This window comes from Labeo rohita, chromosome 3 (genome assembly GCF_022985175.1).
Source record: "Labeo rohita strain BAU-BD-2019 chromosome 3, IGBB_LRoh.1.0, whole genome shotgun sequence".
NCBI lineage: Eukaryota > Metazoa > Chordata > Actinopteri > Cypriniformes > Cyprinidae > Labeo > Labeo rohita.
Window position 1 is genome coordinate 13,667,817 of NC_066871.1, and position 20,379 is coordinate 13,688,195.

At 38.0% G+C, this 20,379-nt stretch overlaps 1 protein-coding gene across 1 annotated transcript in view; it reads right to left on the minus strand.

Moving 5' to 3' along the window:
• plekhh3 (pleckstrin homology, MyTH4 and FERM domain containing H3) overlaps window positions 1-13,344 on the minus strand; it is a 47,528-nt gene extending 34,184 nt beyond the window's left edge. Inside the window, exons 1-2 of the mRNA XM_051105681.1 lie at window positions 12,891-13,344; window positions 129-184 (exon numbers count right to left, since the gene is read on the minus strand). Of these exons, the coding sequence (XP_050961638.1) occupies window positions 129-184; window positions 12,891-13,025 (191 nt within the window). The 5' untranslated portion in view covers window positions 13,026-13,344. The remainder of the gene's footprint in view (window positions 1-128; window positions 185-12,890) is intronic.
• Between the last annotated feature and the right edge of the window lie 7,035 nt (window positions 13,345-20,379).

Here is a 20,379-nt window from a genome sequence, read left to right on the forward strand (position 1 = left end):
TGACAAATGTATCTGTCCAGGCTGTGAGGGAGATGTAGGACAGATACAAACACACACACACACACACACACACACACACACACACACAAACACACATCCTATTAAACATCATTAATGCCTAAACTCACCAGGGTGTGCCGTTGGCTGTGCGAGTGGGCTGAGACAGAGTGACCTCTAGTTGCCCCTGTAAAAGAGAAAGGACAGAACACATGGGCATCTGGCAGGTATTGATCTCACACTTCCCTTCCAGTAAACTCTGCTAGATATTCTCGAAGGATGTGCAGTACATGGAGAACATTTAGTCTCTTTCACTTCCTTTGTTTCAATAAGTTCCACAAACCTCATATGGTTCCATTTGGAACTTTAGTTTTAGGTTGCCATGGCAGCAAAACTTAAATGTAACAAAAGTTTCTACAGTAAAGGCCTGTTAAATGGTTAACTGTGAGTTACATTACCATATATGGTGAAAAACTGTAAATGGTTTAGCATCACACTGTATGTAACATTATTCTGTCAAGAAATGCAGGAAAAAAACTATGAATTTACTGTATAATTTACTGTGAGAAAGAGTAAAATGACATTCCTAGAAGTCCTTGTGTGACACATCATGTATTTTATATAAAGCAAGTCACTTTTGTGCCATCAGTAATGTACATCAGGGTGTTTTGTTACATTTTCTATATACAGCGGTAAATATTCTGCATTATTTTAGTGTCACATGCATTTCCATTAAATATTAAATGAACAGAAAGCCACATTTTGTTGACATTCCAGGTGGAACAAAAAAAAAAGGTTTGTCATGAAATAACTGGTCTTTAATTATGAATCATTATAAATAATTACAGTTTGGCATTACACCAAAAATCTAATACCAGCATGTGGGTGAACAAGTTCAAAGTAACAACATTCAACTCCACTGCTGCACAAACGAATGTGCCTGAAAAGCTAGCCGTCCGAGATGTTTTGGCTGTTAACGCCTGCGCAGATGATTGACAGCGTGGCGGGTTATGGTTCGAGGGATGTCCGGATTCTTTAGTGCATTCCTCAATTCAGGCTTCCCCTTCCCCATCTCAGAGCTCATATTAAAAAGAGGAAGACGGAACGAGAAAAGAGCTCTGGACTGCAGCAGGGGTCCAGTAAAGGTCAACCTGAATGACCTGGAAACCCTTTGATGTGGCTCAATGTGGCTAACCAAAAGAAAGCTTAGCAATTGGTCATAATGGCAGTCAGCCGACTTTTCGGTGTTTCATCGTTCATAATTGTGAACTAATGATGAGTTAAGTCATGTAATTTGTATGGTAATTGTCAAACAACTGTACAAATACCTACTGTACGATGTGAGTCATAAGGTTACTTACTGGATTCTAAAAGTCTCCCTTGGTTAAAAAAAAAAACCCATGGGCTCTACAGCGCAAAGCGAAATGGCACAAATTGACCACACTTCCTATTTGCTATATGATACCGAGTAATGTTCTGAAACCACACACACACATACAACTAGCAGTCTAAATTTGGACTTCCCACCAACCTTTACTGTTCTTAAATTAAGTTAAACAATCCAAACATCACCAAACAAACCCTTAGTTATTAAACTAGACTTGCGCTATTTGATCTCAAACCATACAACTTCTCAGGAAGAGGGGTGCTCATATAAGTGGACTTACAATTTTCACCTAGTATCAGAAAAAAAACATTAGTACCACATAGTAATGTAGCAACTGCACAGCAGAAACAACCTAGAAACTCACAACATTCTAGCAACCAAATAGCAATGCACTAATAACTCGGAACATGCTAACCAACTGCACAGGAACATGTTCAAAACACCTAGAACATTCTAGAAACCACAGAGAATCAAGCTAAAAATGCCACAGCACAATGTTTAGTGCTTGTTTAAATTTTTTCTGGATCTTCCAGTACATTACGTACATTACGTCCAACTTTTACAATCATAGTCAACTGCAAAACTCTGTTATCTGTTTTACTCAAATGCATGTGGAACTTTCCCATTTTTTAAAGGGATAGTTTATACAAAAATAAAAATTCTGTCATTACTTACTCATCTTTATGTCGTTCCAACACCACAAGACCTTTGTTCGTCTTCAGAACACAAATTAACTTATTTTTGATGAAATCCGAAATCTTTCTGACCCTGCATACACAGCAACAAAACTGACATGTTCAAGACCCAGAAAGGTAGTAAGGACATTGTTAAAACAGTCCATGTGACATCAGTGGCTCAACTGTAATTTTACGAAGCTACGAGAATACTTTTTGTGTGCAAAGAAAACAAAAATAACGACTGTATTTAATGACTTCTTTTCTTCTGTGTAAGGCTGCGACAAACGATTATTTCAATAAACGATTAATCTAACGATTATTACACAGATTAATCGGCTGATCATCGATTATTTCACTGATTAATCATTCAGCTTTTACAATTAGTATAATTAGTAATATTGAGTTATATATATTCTAACAAATAAGTAAAGGTAATCACTTCAGCTTTTGGAAATCATATTATATATTTACAATTATTATACAACTAATTTATACAAATAAATATATTTGGCACATAAAATGAGATGACAGAGAAACTCTCTTTATTCACCATTTAATTAGCTATATAAAAAAGTAACTGAGTGATACATCTTTCTGCCTGCCTGTAACTCATATGGATAAGAAACAAAATAAAGGTAAGTGATAAGACGTTTTATGTTTTTGGACAAACTATTTTATTCACAACATAATCGCACTTAAAATACCTTACATGGCTATGACAGTCAAAACAGTCTTGAGCTAGATCAAGCTTTGATCTCTGCAAAGCAAACTATCACTTTAATGGGAAAATTTCCAGTATAATTGTGTTTATTTATTGAGAATAAAGCGTGCAGCATATATTTACATATTCATCCAAACAACGCAGTTGCAGGCTCTTACATTAGGTTCATTTGAGAACCTAACCGACTACTCGACAACAAAAATATCTGTCAACAATTTTTTATTGTGGACGTTGTCGATAACATCGACTAATCATTTCAGCCCTACTTCCGTGTCAGTCAACGTGCATTCACGAGAGTACCACGATAAAAAGAGAGAAAATAAATCGTTCAATACAGTCGTTATTTTTGTTTTCTTTACACACAAAGTATTCTCGCAGTTTCATAACATTACGGTTGAATCGCTGATGTCACATGGACTATTTTAACGATGTCCTTACTACCTTTTGCGGGCCTTGAATGTGTAAGTTGCATTGCTTGTTCCGAAAATTAACAAATCTCTTACGGGTTTGGAACGAGTAATTAATGACAGAATTTCATTTTTGGATGAACTAACCCTTTAGCACAAAATATTAAAAAAAAAAAAGAAGTAACATTTAGTTTTGTTATAAACCATTCTGCATTTGAATTTTGCAATTTGGCTGACAGTTTGCAGTAATTTATTTACTAGGTCATAAACATGCACACGCACATACCTCTATGAACAAGTGCACTTAGTAACAGCACCTCTTCTGTAGTACTTGGCAGTGAATTCAAACACACAAACACTCAGCAGTCCTGGGCACTTGCCTGCTTCATGCAGATCATAACATTCGAAATGAGGCCTGTTCTTAGAACTGACAAAGACAGAGAGCTTTTGTGCTCAATCCGTCTACATGCAATACCAAACCAGTTCTGCCCCACCCAGCCCCTCTGGGCCAACTCTGTCCCGCAGCCAGCCCTCAGACCCTTCACACCCAGTGGACAGTAAATACACACTGTCCTTCCGTGCGAACAGATTTGACATCGGCTTTAGTTACCTGACATGCATGTACTTGAGCCTGAATATTAAAGGTAAAATTCACCTCAAAGTCATCCTCATGTCAAACCTATATGACTTTTCATTCTCCATTCTCCAAAATATCTTTGTGTTTCAAAAAGTCGGTCAAACAGGATCGGAACGGTATGAGGCTGATTAAATGATGACAGAACTTTCATTTTTGGATGAACTATCCCTTAAACGGCATACGAGAAGAAGGAATGAAGAGAAACAAACATCAGACAGAAGGAAACATTTCCTGCTTTGAACTGTTTCCTCTGTCAACACTATTAAACTGAAACACACACGCAAAGCCTCGAATACCTTCTGGGAGGTGATGACTGAAAAAAAAAAAAAAAAAAAACATGTACAAAAGTGTCCTGAAAAATTTGTTGGCTCCTACCGTTTTGCCAGCAATTTTCTTGTGAATGGTCCTGTAGTCAATAAAAGCAGTGTTTCGCCATACAGGCAGCGTGCATGCCGCAATTTGCAATAAATACTGTTTATGAGTGGATTCTAGTTAAAGTTGATTTCCAGGAAAATTACAAGGAGGCTCATTTGCACAACCATGTATTTCTACCCACTGAGATGACCATCTGACCCCTGTCAACCGCCCACCCACTGGCAGGCCCGGGCTGCGGTGCCACGCTCGGCTCGCCTGCGGGTTCCCGTTAATGACTGGTATGCATTGGCTCTGATTCTGCCCTTTGGTCCAGTGACTGGGTGAGGTTTATCAGAATCGATCCCGGCTGTAAACTGACTCAGTCTGACTCCCCCACATCAGCTGTAACTCTAGCCCCCCCCCTCACCTTGACCTCCTTCACAGACACGCATCTCTATGTGTGTGCGTGCGTGTGCATCTAAGTCTGTGCCGCTCTGTGGCATCATGTTTCAGGGCTCTGGCACGGCCTCGGAAGAACGTTCTGTGCCGGCCTGGGGGATCCTGAGGGTCATGAGGCTAAAGAGTCAGGAAGATGGTTCTTTTCTTACACAAACACTTTCAAAGAAACAACAAACATTTCATTTGAGAAGAAAATATTAGTGTTTTTAATTTTGTTACCAATTCTTATTTTAGCCGTACCTTTTCTTTTACTTTTATTGCATGAAATTGATCAAAAGAGACATTAATAGTAAAGACATTAATAATGTTACAATTCCTATTTCAAATAAATGCCCTTTTTTAGCTTTTGACTGATCAATGAATCCTGGAAAAAAAAAAAGTTTCCACAAATATATTAATGGGAACCCAGTGTTTTAATATTTGTATGGCTTACTATAACGTAAATGACTTTTAAATGAAATATGTAGTAGAAAACCCATGAAACATTACGTATTTAAAAAAATCAACATCGTTTCATACATATTATTTTGGACTATGGGGGGCGCTATTCTTTGCTACCTGTTGCTATTTTTACCGCAACACAACTCGGTAAATAAAATAAAATACTAAAACAATGCCACACTGTGTGGCTTTTGGTTGTAATTTTCAGTCGAAAGCAATGTAAGTCTTCACTGTTTTCCTAGCAATAAGAAGAGGAGCAATGAATGGGAAGATGCCTGTGGATGAATAAAACTGTCTAAAGACCCACGTCTTTTTTCTCTCCACTTCAGCACTTCAGCCCTGATGCCTTTGAGGTTTTTAGTAGAGCATAGCTACTGAAAGAGCTTACAAACGGCAGAGACAAGAAACGCTAGATGCCATCCTGGCAGGATGTAAACATGTTGATGCTTGTCATGACGCCGCAGCCACTGAAGGAGTTTCTCAGCACAGATTTTACTCGATATCTGAGGGTGTTTAGACTCCTTGTGGGGAAAAATTGATGGTACAGCATTTGGTTTAAACCTATACTCTTAAATACATCACCACCTGTAAGCTCTTTCAGTAGCTGAGGTTATTGTATCAGTATTTTATTTTTTTCTGAGTTGTATTGCGCCAGTAGCTCACAGAGTGCAACCATTTAATGTCATCAAAATAAATGGCACCCCCCATAGTCCAAAATATACAAAATGTGATAATTTTTGATAAAACAATGTGGATTTTTTGAATAATGTAAATCTTTCAAGGGTTTTCTACTACATATTTCAGTAAGAGACATCATTTACTTATATTAAGCCATATAAATCTTCCCTTTATGTAGCACAACTGTTTTCAACAACAATGATAAGAAATGTTTCTTGAGCACAAAGTACAGTACAAAGGTTCTAAAGCTTCTAAAAGTATACAAAAAATGGTTAAAAAGATCATCAAATGTAGCAAAATGTATCACTAAATGCTATTTGAATCTAAGAATAATTGCTGTTAGATAAATATTGAAATATTATTGTAATCTAAGGTGCATGTGCCAGGTTTGGCGTTAAACCTATGAAACGCTATCCAGGTCAGTGGTAAGACGCTCCCCAACTAGCACGCCACAATTTACAACTAGAGCTGCTAAGTTTAGTACACATGCACGCACATTCACAATGATGCCGTAGGGAGTAGGGAAAGTTGTAAGTTCACTTGGCATGGGGAGATGGACTGGCTGAAGTCGCTGCCAGAGTAAGAGTGGAGTTAAGAGCAGGATGGAGGTGAGAAAGAAGGTAAAAGTGTGTTAAAGAGCTAAAGGGGTGTGTATAATGAGACTCGCTTAATGTTTAACCAGGGTGGAGAGGCACCATAAATGTTGGACAGGCTCAGCAGGAGAGACTGAGAGGTGTCATTAAACCTCTCTCGCTCATTCTTCACCTTTCATTTCCTCCGAGTGGCCCACGCTTTTCTAATAATTTGCGAATGTGGTGTACGTGCATTTCTTCATATGTTAAAGGTGTCTTTTTAACCTTTGGTGCTTTAGGCAAAAAGCACAGGTCAGAGTTCAAATTCAGATGAATTTCAGGAAAGAACACATCTGAATTTTTCCTCAGTGTCATACCTTCCAATACAAACCATTTCCCAAGAGTTCACAGTGCTCAAAGTTAGTCACGTATTATCTAATAAAGCTTTGATCGGGGGGGGTTGAGTCGGTTAGGAAGGCTGGGAAAGGTATAGCGTGTGAGCGGGACCTCTAAATGAGGAGCAGGATGAATCATCCGGGCAGGAGATGCCGTGATGGGTTCGTTCCGTGGCTCACTTCCGTTCCCGTGTCCCAAGAGATGGGGTTGAGTAAGCGGGCGGAAATGCCGCTGCTCTGCCAACCACGGGCCTCTGGAGCAGATGTTCGTCTGTGTGCTTTTTGTTTTTTTTCCTATGCATCAACCCTAAGGGGACTTTTAGGGACAGGCAGGATTAGCCAAACAAACTTAATTTTCTTACATTTTCCAAGTGGCCTGAAAGACCACCACTTTAACTTCTTATATTGAATTTCAAGGTATCATGCAATCCCGTTTTTATGTAACAGTTTGTCTAAGTTATTGTGTGTTGCTGGGAAACTAAGTCTAAAAAGTGAAAACATAAGGGGAAAAAAACCAAATGTAGCGTTATGGAAAAACGGTTTATTTTGCCCACATCGCTCCAACAAAAACAACAACAAAACATTAAACCTCAATTTAAACCTGCATAGCGCAAGAATCTGGCTCACTGTAGAGGGTGTGGGGGAAATACCATCTAAAAGCTCTGTGGTTCTACCGTTATACATTAACAGCACTGTGTCTGTGCCAGAAACTCATGCCAGTTTGTGTTTCTTTCCCAGGATGCCCTGCTCCTCACCCCAACAGCTGCAGTGGGCGGGTGTCCTGGTGTCATAACATCTTCAAGGCACAGCGTGAACGTCAAAAACAAAAAGAAAGAAAGTTCTGTGAAACACGGGAAGACTCAAGCAAGGGATGTTCATTCGCTCTAAAATAGGAAACGGGGGGGAAGAGCGAGAGCGTGCAGGACAAACAGAAGCGCTCTTTCAGCTCGCCCGCTGTCTGTTTGGCCAGCTTGATTGGGGACCGCTGTTGACGTCAGAGTCGCACAAATGGAGGAGCAGATCCCTGAAACAGCACTGCACCGCTGCATGCTTGCCATTATGATGGCCTTAAAGGGAAAGTTTGTCACCTTTGTGTCGTTCCAAACCTTCATGACGTTCTTTCTTCTGTGAAACTCAAAAAAAGATATTTTGAAGAATGTTTTTGGAGCTTGTTAACTGTTGATATATATCTTTTTGTGTGCCACAGAAGAAAGAAAGTCATTCAGGTTTGGAACAACATGAGGGTGAGTAAATAATGATTGAATTTTCAGTTGTGGGTAAACTATTCTTAGCATTTAAGTACAAAGTTACAAGCCCAAATATCAGCTTTACGTACTGTAGGATGAAATTAAGGGGTTGTTTCAGCATGGATATATTATTATATATAGTACAGATGTACATGTGAGATGAGAGTGGATCTGTCGAGATGATACATTCAGCTGCGGTCTCCTGCGGCACAAAAAAGGACCGTTAACAGTCGCTGCAGAGAGGAAGTATCCAAACACGTCTGTGGGGTCTGACCACCTGCTTGAGTGTGTGGCCTACAGAGGGCTGGGTGCAATGGAGGAGGTCTTTGTGTAAACACGTCAATGGATGTTTCCGGAGCGGGCTTTCCTAGACTTCAGCCAAACCAGACCTCTCTGTACCCTCCGTGTCTCCCAAGCATGCATTTCCTCTTCGCCAATAATAGTTGACAGTGAAAGCCCAACTTCCATAAGTATCTGGTTTTAAGCCTGGTTAAATGAAAAGGCCTACCTAAGCTCAATGGAAATATGTTTCTCTGTATGCATTTCTGCAAAACTGAAAAAAATGAAAATTCCCAGCTTGAAAATCCAGTTTAAGCCTTTAGCTAAGTGTTAGAAGATGGTAGATATGCTCACATTAGCAAAGTTCTATGTGCATTAAAGGGAAAGTTCACCCAAAAACGAAAATTCTGTCATTAGTTACTCACTCTCATGTCGTTCCAAACATGTAGGACTTTCATTCTCCCTCAGAACACAAATTAAGATATTTTTGTTGAAATGCAAGAGCTTTCTGACCATTCACAGACAGCAATGCAACTACCATGCTGTGGTACTCTCATGAACACGTGTCAAAGACTGACACGGAAGAGAAGAAATTGTTGAATAAAGTCCTTATTTTTGTTTTCTTTGCGCATAAAAAGTATTCTCAAAGCATTTTAAATTTAAAGTCCTTACTACCTTTCTGGGCCTTGAACGTGGTAGTACCATTGCTGTCTATGCAGGGTCAGAAAGCTCCAGGAGTTCATCAAAAATATCTTAATTTGTGTTCTGAAGATGAACAAAGGCTTGGAATGACATGAGGGTGAGTAATTAATGACAGAGTTTTCATTTTTGGGTGAACCATCCCTTTAAGGTCCATCGTCATTAGTATAGTGGGAGAAGCACTGCTCACACAGAAGTCACATTCAAACCAAGTAGCTTTCTGTTGATCAATGAGGTGAATTCGCATGACCAATTTGAACCAGATGCGAAATCTGAACGGGCAAATCTTTTGCCTTTACATAAAATTCCCATTTGTGTGGACTCTAAATAAAACTTTTGCACATGGAAATTCGCTGAATAATTGTAAATGTGACTGCAACTTAAGCCAATCATTAGCAAATTCAAAATGATCGTTGGCTGGTAGACAATTATGGACTTGCACCAGTTTAAGGTCAGGCTGGTTTTTGGAGGCACCAAACCAGCGAATGTCTACATTGAGCAAATTTAATCACCATTTTAGTCCAGTTAGAAACCAGCTTCCATGTTGTGAAACACAATTATCAGTTTAAGCTTAAAGGATTAGTTCACTCCTAAATTATTTGAATTTTAAAAAATATACAATATTTTATTTTTTAAAGAGAATGATAGATCATTTCGCTAGATAAACCCTTATCCCTTGACTGAGATCACGTAGAGCCCTTTAAAGCTACAATAAAACTGCAATTTGCACCTTCAACCCGTTGATCCTCATTGAAGTCCACTATATGGAGAAAAATCTGGAATGTTTTCCTCAAAAACAATTTCTTTCCAAGTGAAGAAAGAAGGCATGAACATCTTGGTTGGCACAGGTGTGAGTAAATTATCGGGAAATTTTAATTCTGGACTGAACTAATCCTTTAAATTTAAGACATCCAATGTTTCAAAGTTCTTAAAGAATAAGCTTTAATAGTTCAAACCACCAAAGGGCAGAGTGCTAAATATAAACAACAGAAAAATAGACACCATGCACCAAGACCTGAGTAGCAACCACTTAGTTTCTCCTAGGAAGGACAACTGAAGGTTGTTGCTTGGACTATTGATCCTGCCTGGCATGAAGAGGAAGCCTGGCTATGCAGATGCACTCTAGATATCAATATCTTTTATCAATATTCAATAATGGCACCGTGGCAACAGTGAAAACAGCAAGTCAACTGCGGTGCTCCAACAGCTAGAAAAAGCTGATAAATCATAATGAAAGTTCAGGCTCTGTTTGCCCTAAAACAATGACTCAGCAAATGGTCACTCGTATTACAATAGCCATTCAAATAGTTAGGGCTGATTATCAAGTCTTTAAAGCTGCTTCATTACAGTATATGTGATACCCAAAGATGTGGCAAGCACTCGGTTGACTATGTAACATTATCTAATGGTTACATCACATACTGGAGACTGGCAGGGTTCAGTGGATCAAGTTCATCAAATTTAATCACGCAATCAAATTCAAACTGAGCTTGTCTGAAACTCTCTGGGTTAGAAATCACCCGTTCACATGTCTAAATTTGCCTGTACTTTTAGAATATCCCATCTTACACTTAAAAAAGTGCTTTTTTTTCTTCCTGGTCATGCCTTTTCTTGCCTGTTGGCTCCATTGGTGCCTTCTTAAAAAAACAAATAGATGCATGATGACCCTGGGGAGGAGGGGGATGCATTGACCTATTAACCTCCTATATTCTACTCCCATTACCTTGACACACACGCACAGAAGTCCTTCACAGAACCATAAATGGGTTAATGGCATAAGACTTCAGCAAGGATATATGGGGATTATTGATTTCAGGGCGATTAGTCCATAGAGGATGGATGGAGTGAGGATAAAGGGAGTAGGGAGAGATAAGAGGTCAGTCCATAAGAGATTGGTGCAAAAGGTCCCTCAGGCTGTTCCTTATTGATCGGCCCAGTGCATTTGTGTGTAACATGGTTTCACAATATGTGACTGATTAGAAAGCCAGTGGGTGTCTCATAAAGTGTGTGTGCGCATATGTCCAGACACGTCAATATGTCTTTATACCCGCCTATCAGAGAACTGATATGAACTGTAGACAGTACATTTGAGGTAAGTCAGTATTACTTGTGGGTGTTGGGTCATAATGGGGTGTGGAATACTTTCATTTGTAGGCGATTAGCCATCCCAAGAAGTACACAGGGTCTACAGAGCGTGAGATGGAAATGCTTCTGCGAAAATGCTCAAAACTGTCTTTGTGTGAGTGTGAGAAAGGCTCGCTGGCTGTTGAAAAACTCATTTAGTGTACAAGAGGGGATCAATACTAGAGATTTTACTGACAGAGGAGCCATTATTAAATATTTGATCATGCGGATGTGTTCAGTTGCACAGAGGCGTAAAATAGACGGGGAACCTGAGTGCTGGCTCAGCTGAATGTCCTTCACTGTTCATTACATTTCACAGGAACCCTTCATCTCGGTTCTTTACTATGACTTTCACATATGCGCTAATCATGAAACACCTCAACAATAAGCTCTTGTGTGTGACAACAGTTGCCTTACAGACAAAAGAGCAGCATATTTTAACATTCATGGTTTTCCTCTAATAGGGTTGCTAGAATTAAAAAGCCCTCAAAACCACATACATACTGAACATATGTATGAATCTCACAAAAGGTAACTTGGGAGCACTGGCATCATAGCATGCAAACCCAGAGCACTTCTTTTTGATTCTCAAAATATGACCAGAAAAACAAGTTTTGCTAGAATAGCCTCGGTGTTCTTATCACACTCCATTTCCACCACTTGAAACTGAGCAATGAATACATCTGTACATGTCAGTGCTCCAAAATATGTCTGTATACGTCTTTATTATAATGTATGAACGTTAAAATGTGATTATGGTAATGTTCATAGTATGTAATCCAACAGTGACTATTAGTATCCTTTCCAATTTCACTAGCAATAACTGTTTATTTAAATATTGATACTTGTTAATTAGACACTAGTGCTTATACCAATAGTGACTAATAGCTATTCAATAAACCACTAGCACTTGTTCTTTACATGAACACTCATTCCATTACTACTAGTAATTAGTTTTAGTAGTACTGAGTAAACAGACACTAATACTTAATCATCTATGACAAGCAAAACAACAATTGAAATGTAACTAGTGCCACTTGGGATAGATAGCCTACTAGTGTCTAGACAAATAGGTACATGTATCTAGTAAAGAAATACTAAGCAGGACTAGTTTCTGTTAAACACCCAACAAAAAAGTACTAGTGCCAAATGAAAAGCTACTACTAAACCGGAACAAGTATCTGCAATACATGCTAGTTTAAAGTGAATAGCTGAGATCTGAACCACACATCTCCATGAAATTCAATGGCAATGTTACTTGACCTTACTAGTGCTGTCAAACGATTAATCGTGATTAATCGCATACAAAAATAATAATTGTTTTCATTTACATAATATGTGTGTAATGCATGCGTTTATTATGTATATATATCAATATACACACATGCATGTCTATATTTAAGAAAAATATGTTATGTTTATATATTAAAATATGAATAAAAATATGAAAATGTACACGTAAATATTTTTTAAAACGTATACTGTGTGTGTGTGTGTGTATATATAAACATAATAAATATATAAATCACATATTTTAAGCGAACAAAAACTTTTATTTTGGATGCGATTAATCGTTTGACAGCACTGGATCAAAACAATGAAAGTTGATTGTTACCTTTATGATCGTGACTAGTGGAATAGTGACAAGTATATTAAAAACAAAACAAGTATACAAAAACAAATAAGCAAAAGTGCCATCAGAACAGATATCAGTTACTTTGAACTGCAGAAATGAACCATACTGGCTATCACACTGTGCTGTCTAGGTAGTCAGCTCGCTAGGTTTTGCGCCACATCTTTAGTTTTGTCTACATACCCGTCCGGTATGCGTGTGCTCGTCCTGATTGCGTAACTCGAAGGACTCTTCCTCCTCTTTCTCCCCATGATCCCGAGCCAGCAAACTGAAGCCTTGTCTGCAGCACACAAGCCAGCAAAGTCCTTGCAAAGGCATTCAAATCACAGCGAGTCGTCCAGTTTCTATCCGTAAATGTCTAGTGATGTTCACCGTCCTGTCGTGCTGTAGTGCAGATGGGACAGATGGAGAACGTCTAGTCGCATGAAACGGGCTGATCCGAGAGAATATAAACTCCTCGATTTCGGTTGGGACAACTGACAAATACCGCGTCTTATCACGCGGGATATATCCAAATGCGTGTCCGACTTCAGAGAAAAGCTGATAAAATACTTTTGATCCCACGGGTGCTTTCAAAAGGAGAGTTAACAAAACAACGCTTCTTATCGGCTTCTGTCGCGTCTCTGATTCTGCGGGACATGAGCATGCAGACTCTTTCAGAAGCGTGAGTGAAGGGGCGGGGCGAATCACCCCATGCGTTCGGATTCAAAAGATGATTGGTTCATCACGCACACGCCCAGAATACGCCACGCCCACTGTCTGGCAAACCGAACATGTGAAGTAGGCATTTCAGGAAATGGAAGCAATTCGGTGATGGGATCAGAAATGTTTGACTTTCTTTGTAAAACAACAACAAATGTCAAATCCCAGTTCTTAAACCTTAAATTTAGACTGTAAACAAGAAAATTACACTTTTTTTTAAATGAGCTCTGTGCTCTGTTTACTTAGTAATTACAACATAAGAGCTGTTTTCTAGGTTTTACCCAAATCTGTCCTTGTCCAAACTATGATGTCATCGCAGAAGGCCTATCTACTTTGAATGGCAAAGTGAAATTCGCCTTCTATTATTTGGATAGTGCTGGGACTGTGCAGTGGCATTAACAAGTTAGTGTGAAGTTCTGGGTAAAGGGGTGAATGAGCACTCTGTGTTTTGAGTGTGTGAGTGTGTGTGTGTGTGTGCGTGTGCTGGGGGGTAATGTAGTCTCCTGAAACGCATTATGTGCCTGAATGGAAAGCAGATGGACTCCTTTATTCCAGGAAACGAGAGGCTCTGAAGAGAAGGGAGACAGACAGAGAATGAGGGGAGAGGGTAGAGCACCAGAAAGACTTTTTTGTGTGACTTCCAAAAGGTCTGATGATCCCCCTTCCTCTTTATTGTCTTGTGCAATGTCTGCTTTCTGCATTTTTTTTTTTTTTTTTTCATTTATTTCATTTTTATGGCTTAGGAAGCAAATGACTCCTTGTGGACACCAAACAAACATCACTCGTTTTCATTTTGTTTTATTGTACATGTCTTCCAGGAAATAACTAGTCAGATCGGTATTAGTGTTAATCAGATGAATCAGACTGAAAATTGAATTTAAATAACTGAAAGATTATCAATAAAAGTAATCGTGAGTTGTGTAATAGTTCATAAAAAGGCTTCCTGTCGCTGCTAAACTACATTGCTGCATTTATTTGATCAAAAATAATTATGCAGTATAATTACTATTGAAAATAGCTGTTTTAAAATATTCATCCCTGCACCACAAAACCAGTCATAAGTGTCAATTTTTTGAAATTGAGATTTATACATCATCTAAATAAATAAACTTTTTATTTATGTATGGTTTGTTAGGATAGGACAATATTTGGTCAAGATAATGGAAAATCTGGAATCTGAGGGTGCAAAAAAATCAAAATATTGAGAAAATTGCCTTTAAACTTGTCCAGATGAAGTTCTTACCAATGCATATTACTAATCAAAAATTAAGTTTTGATATATTTATGGTAGGACATTTACAAAATATCTTCATGGAACATGATCTTTACTTAAAATCCTAATGATCCTAATGCATAAAAGAAAAATCAATAATTTTGACCAATACAATGAGTTTTTGGATATTGCTACAAATATTACCATGCTACTTAAGACTGGTTTTGTGGTCCAGGGTCATTACTGTGATGCAAAGCAGAAATTTTAACAGCCATTACTCCAGTCTTTAGTGTCACATGGTCCTTTGGAAATTATTTAATATGCTGATATGAAAAATTTGTTTCATTTATGCAAAAAAAAAAAACAAACAGAAAAACTTTTCATCAATTTCATGTGTCTTCACTGCATAAAAGTATTCATTTCTATCCCCCCCAAAAATACTGGCCCTACACTCTTGAACTTTCCAGAACAAATGGATTACGTATAGTATTTAATCATCAATAACTTACAAAATTCTCCCCTAAAATTCCAGTTTCCAAAGAGGATTGAGTACAAATACGACTTCTTGAAATCTGATCATTTCCTCAGTGTGACTTCATAATTTTTACCAGTTGTGTCTTAAAGCTTAATTTTTCCATCACACACACTGTCAGTCTTTCCACTCTAATCCTTCTTTTCCTGAAGTCTCACACAGAACCGACCTCACTCACTCACTCACTCATGTACACCCATAAATCACGCTTTCAAAAAGCACAGGGAACACACTCTCGCTCGCGCACATTCACGCAGATGACACATGATATTTTTCAGGGCCCCTCTGTGCCTGCGCTCCCTTCGCTCTCTCTCTCTATGCCTTCATTTCCTCTCGTTTGCTCTGCTCGGCTCTCTGCTGACTCTCTCCACGCATTCATCATTCTGCAAGCTGGCCCTGGTGTTTGTCTTTAAGTCTGCCTGTGGCTTTACCAAACACACAAACGCACACACTCAGGGGCGCAGGGGGCTAGCTATAGAGTGCTGTCCAGTAAAAACCCCCTGCTTGGCATCTCTCTTTCTCCATCAGTCAATTCCTCGTCTTCTCTCTCTCTTACAGATTACAGTATCATTTTCCTCACGGCTTATTCCTCTGCTTTTCTCTCTTCTCATCTTCCCTGTCGTGGCGCGTCAGACCTGCCTCCCACCTGACCTGCTCCTGGAACAGATGTTTTATTTTTAGAGCGTTCTCTCTCTCTCTTTCTCCCTCTTTCTCAATCTCTCTGCCCACGCGATGAAGAAAAAGGGAGTCTTGTGTCTATATATGGCTTGTGAGAGAGTGAGTTTTTTTTTTAAGAAAAAACAGACTGTCATTATCACACCCATCTTTTGTCTCTGAAGACAAGGGAGTGAGAGGAATTTGACCACACTGATGTTTTCAGTTTTCTGTCTCATTTTCACAAAACAAACTAAATCTTCATTTGGGGACCTTTTGCGGTTTTCAGTCTTGATGCCACAGTGCCTCCACATCCTCCTGACTGTTCAAATGTGTACTTCTTTTTCAGTAGTCTGGTACTACTAGTCAAAGGTTTTTGAACAGTAAGACTTTTAATGTTTTTAATGCATTTGTTTGATCCAAAATGCAGCAAAAATTGTTATATTGTGAAATATTTTTCATATTTAGAATAACTGAATTCTATTTGAATATATTTTAAGATGTAATTTATCCCTGTGATCAAAGCTAATTTTTTTAGCATCATTATTCCAGTTTTCAGTGTCACATGATCCTTCAGAATCATTCCAATACACTGATTTGCTGTTCAAGAAAATCAGAGAATCTTTTTTTAACTATTATTATCAATATTTAAAACATATCAATATTTAAGTACATTTGTTCCAGGATTCTTAGATGAACAGAAAGATCCAAAGATCAGCTTTTGTAAGCTTTTGTAACATTATACACTATATCATTCAAAAGTCAGTATCATTTTTATTATTATTATTATTATTTGGACAGAAATTAAAGAAATTAATACTTTATTTAGCAAGGATGCTTTCAATTGATCAAAAGTGATGGTAAAGACACTTATAATCCTCATAATGACAATAAATGTTTTTGAGCAGCAAATCAGAACATAAGAATTGTTTCTGAATGATCATGTAACTGGAGTAATGATGCTACAAATTCAGCTTTGAAATCACAGGAACTGGTAATTTAGATTTTATTTACATGTACATTTCTCAGTTTTATAATCATTGATATGATTATGATTATTTTATTTTATCACTCATGACATCAAGCACATGCTTTTTTTGTTTTTATCAGATTAATATCTGAAAAAAGTCACCAATTTTTGAACCATGCATATTGAGGAAACTATTTTTTATATAAAAATGGTTAAAATAAATTATTAAAAAAAATGAAATGCTTATAAGGGTTAAACAATATATATATTAGAAACTTTATTTATTTTGTAGATTCTTTACAATTTGCTGACGAGGGACATATTTAGCAATTTTTCCATATTAAGCTTTATGGAATGGTTTATTTTGAAGGGTCAATAGCAGACTTCTGACTTTCCTTCAGATAACAGCATTAAGGGGGTCCATACACTGTAAACAAATAAAAAACACAATTTGTTGAGTCAGCTTAAAATAACTTGTTACCCTGCTGCCTTAAAATTTTAAGTTCAGTCAACTAAAATAAGTTTAGTCAACGTGAAATGTTAAGTTGTACTAAGTAACAACTTAGATATTTGTGTTTGCTAAACTTAACAGATGGGTAAGTAACCCAGCTGCCTTAAAATTTTAAGTTGATTCAACTCAAATATCTAAGTTGTCACTTAGTATAATTTAACATTTCAAGTTGAATAAACTTTTTTTGAGTTGACTGAACTCAAAATTTTAAGGCAGCCAGGTTACAAATTATTTTAAGTTGACTCAACAAATTGTTTTTTACAGTGTACATAACCCCTTTTTACAATATGTAACATAAATCTCAGGTTTCACCAGAAAAAAATAAGAATATTGTGAAGCAATCGAAAACAGGGGACTGCAGTTGAGGCATTTTAGGGAATTCAGAAACAGTGCTATACTACTATAGAGAATAACTCCCTTTTGGAGTTAACATGGTGCTTTGTAAGTTCAATAATACATACTAAAGGAAACTGAAAATATAAAAAAGCACAACAGGACCCCTCTAACTTTCATTTCATGATTTGAGTCAGATTGACATAAAATCATGCAAGAAATTCTTACATTGTAGTTTTTGAGAATATGCATCATTGGTCTTTTTTTCCCCGGCTTAACATTTCCTCTCTCTCTTCATGACTTGCACTCAAGTCCCAACTTGGTATAACTGACATTTCCTGTCTGAGAGGTCGTCTTAGGCCTCAAGGTATTGATGCTACTTGAGAAATGGGATAGAGTCAATCCTATAAAACTCTTTCACCATGAACTGCTTGTTCATGCATACATTGCCTCTTTCTTGTCTTTTCATACTATGCAGCCTTATTCTCCAGCCTTTTTTCTTACTTAGTTTATTTGTCCTACTGGCTAGTTTGAAATGGCTCATAGCTGTAAAAGTCAGAGGTCATCTAAAGCCTTGTAAATCTAAGTCGAGGACATCACAAATGACCACCATACAAACATTTACTATACTGTGTCATGGCTGAGTTGTTTAGAAGGTATAGTGATGCTTTTAGGCCAGTCTTTGGGTTAATTTTTTGTATTTGAAATATAACTGCAAAGGAAATGCATGCTGAATGAAAACGGCAAAGTAAAGAGAGATTCAGAGTGCAAGTGGTTTATATAATATCTGTATTTGGTTTATTAAAGGTTACTGAGAAGGTTTGCTCACATATAAGTGGCACCAAACAGCACAAGCTGCCTCGTCAATGAACACATTGTATTAAACTTTTCTGGGCTGAATACTGTGATTAGCTGTGCCTTTTTGCAATGGAGAGTTTGGAAGCCTGTTTCCAGTGCCTCAGAGAAAAAGTTTTAAAAAAAGGTTATGAGAAAAAGTAGTCACATTATGAGAAATAAAGTCACATTGTGAGATACACGGTCTGAAGTCACAGTGTGAAATCTGCAGTCACTTTTTGAGATAAAGTCAGTGTCAGCTAGAAAATCACATTATGTGATATACATTCACATTGTGAGATATGCAGTCACATCTTGAAACATAAAGTCAGACTGTCAGATATAAAGTCACATAATGAGATACACAATCCGTGAGATATGAAGTCAAAAGTTACATTTTGAAATCACATCATGAGATAAAATCATGAGGTTGCCAGATTTGGTGGTTTGGATCTTAAAATCTGGCAACATTTTAAATGTTCTTGAATGCTTACTGGGTTCTGCTGGGGCTATTAAATGAACAATGTTTTTATAATAACTGACCTGCAGACCTGATTCAGCTGTATGAATGCTGAATCCAGGCTGTGAGGCACAGTTGTCTGCTTTAGGAGAATCGGTGTATTTAAATACAACTCGTTCCTCTTTGTTTTTTCTTTGTGTGTGTGTATATGTGTCTTTCCTCATTTCCAGATCTCTCTGGAAGGAGGGGTGTTAGGGAGAGGGTACATAGGAGAGAAAATATTTTCTTCATAAACTTCTGACCTCTGTTCCCAACCCCCTCTCACCTCCCTTCATGGTCTCCATTACTCTATCTTTAACCCTGCTTCCTCCAACTCTTTTCCCCCCCTCTGAAATCCCAAATCCCCCTCTCCTCTTGGACAAAAACCACTCACAGCTCATTTAATTTCCGTAAAGCGCACTGTATGTGTCCCTTAGCCATCTCCCTTGTGGACACATTCTCCTGCTCTTTTACAGGAAGTTGTTCTTTTACTCTTGAGAAAGAAAGCGAGTGCCACTCATGTTAACGCCATTTAGAGCGAACCTCCTGGTATTTCCTTCTGCAAAATGTTTCTCTTATGCTCACAGCAGTGACAGAACAGGATCTGAGACACTTCTCGGCTATCTGATAGTAGCTGATTTCTGTCCATTGTGAACTGGCCTAGAAAATTCAAGGAGAAAGGAGGACATAAACAAAAGCAGACCTTATCACGTCTTGCATCAGCGTCGTACAACAATATCCAGGAAGAAAGGCGCAGATCTTTGAATGCAGACGCAAACACAGACACATATATTCATATAGGGTTGCTTGAAGCACGGGAGGAATAAGACAAAACAAAGCAAAGCAAAACAAGCAGCGAGAAAGATCCAGCATGCAGATGCCCGCATACTGCACGGTATATGCACACTAAAGAGGGAGAAAGATAAGACCAACCGCTTCTCTTCTCTTCTCTTCTCTTCTCTTCTCTTTCTTCTCTTCTCTTCTCTTCTGTTTTTCTTGATACTTGATACTTTTTCTTGACAAATGACTACTATTAAAATTATATAACTACCATTTTTGTTGTCTAAATCTCTCTCTCCTTCAGCTTGCTCCCTTGATCGGGGGTCACCACAGCGGAGTGATCTGCACAGCCGATTTGGCACATGTTTTACGCTGGATGCCCTATATTAACTCGCAGTGGCAAGTTATAAAGTCAGTATTGCATAATATAAACTCACAATTCTTTTTTCATAGAATTGTGAGTTTTAAACTGTCTAAAGTTACATAAACTCACAATTCTGAGAAAGAAAGTCAGAACTGCAAGATATAAACTCACAATTCTGAATTTATTTCGCAGTTTATATCTTGCTGTTGTGGCCTTTTTTCTCAGAATTGAGCTGTCCAAAGTTAAGTCAGAGTTATGAAGTCAGAATTGTGAAATATAA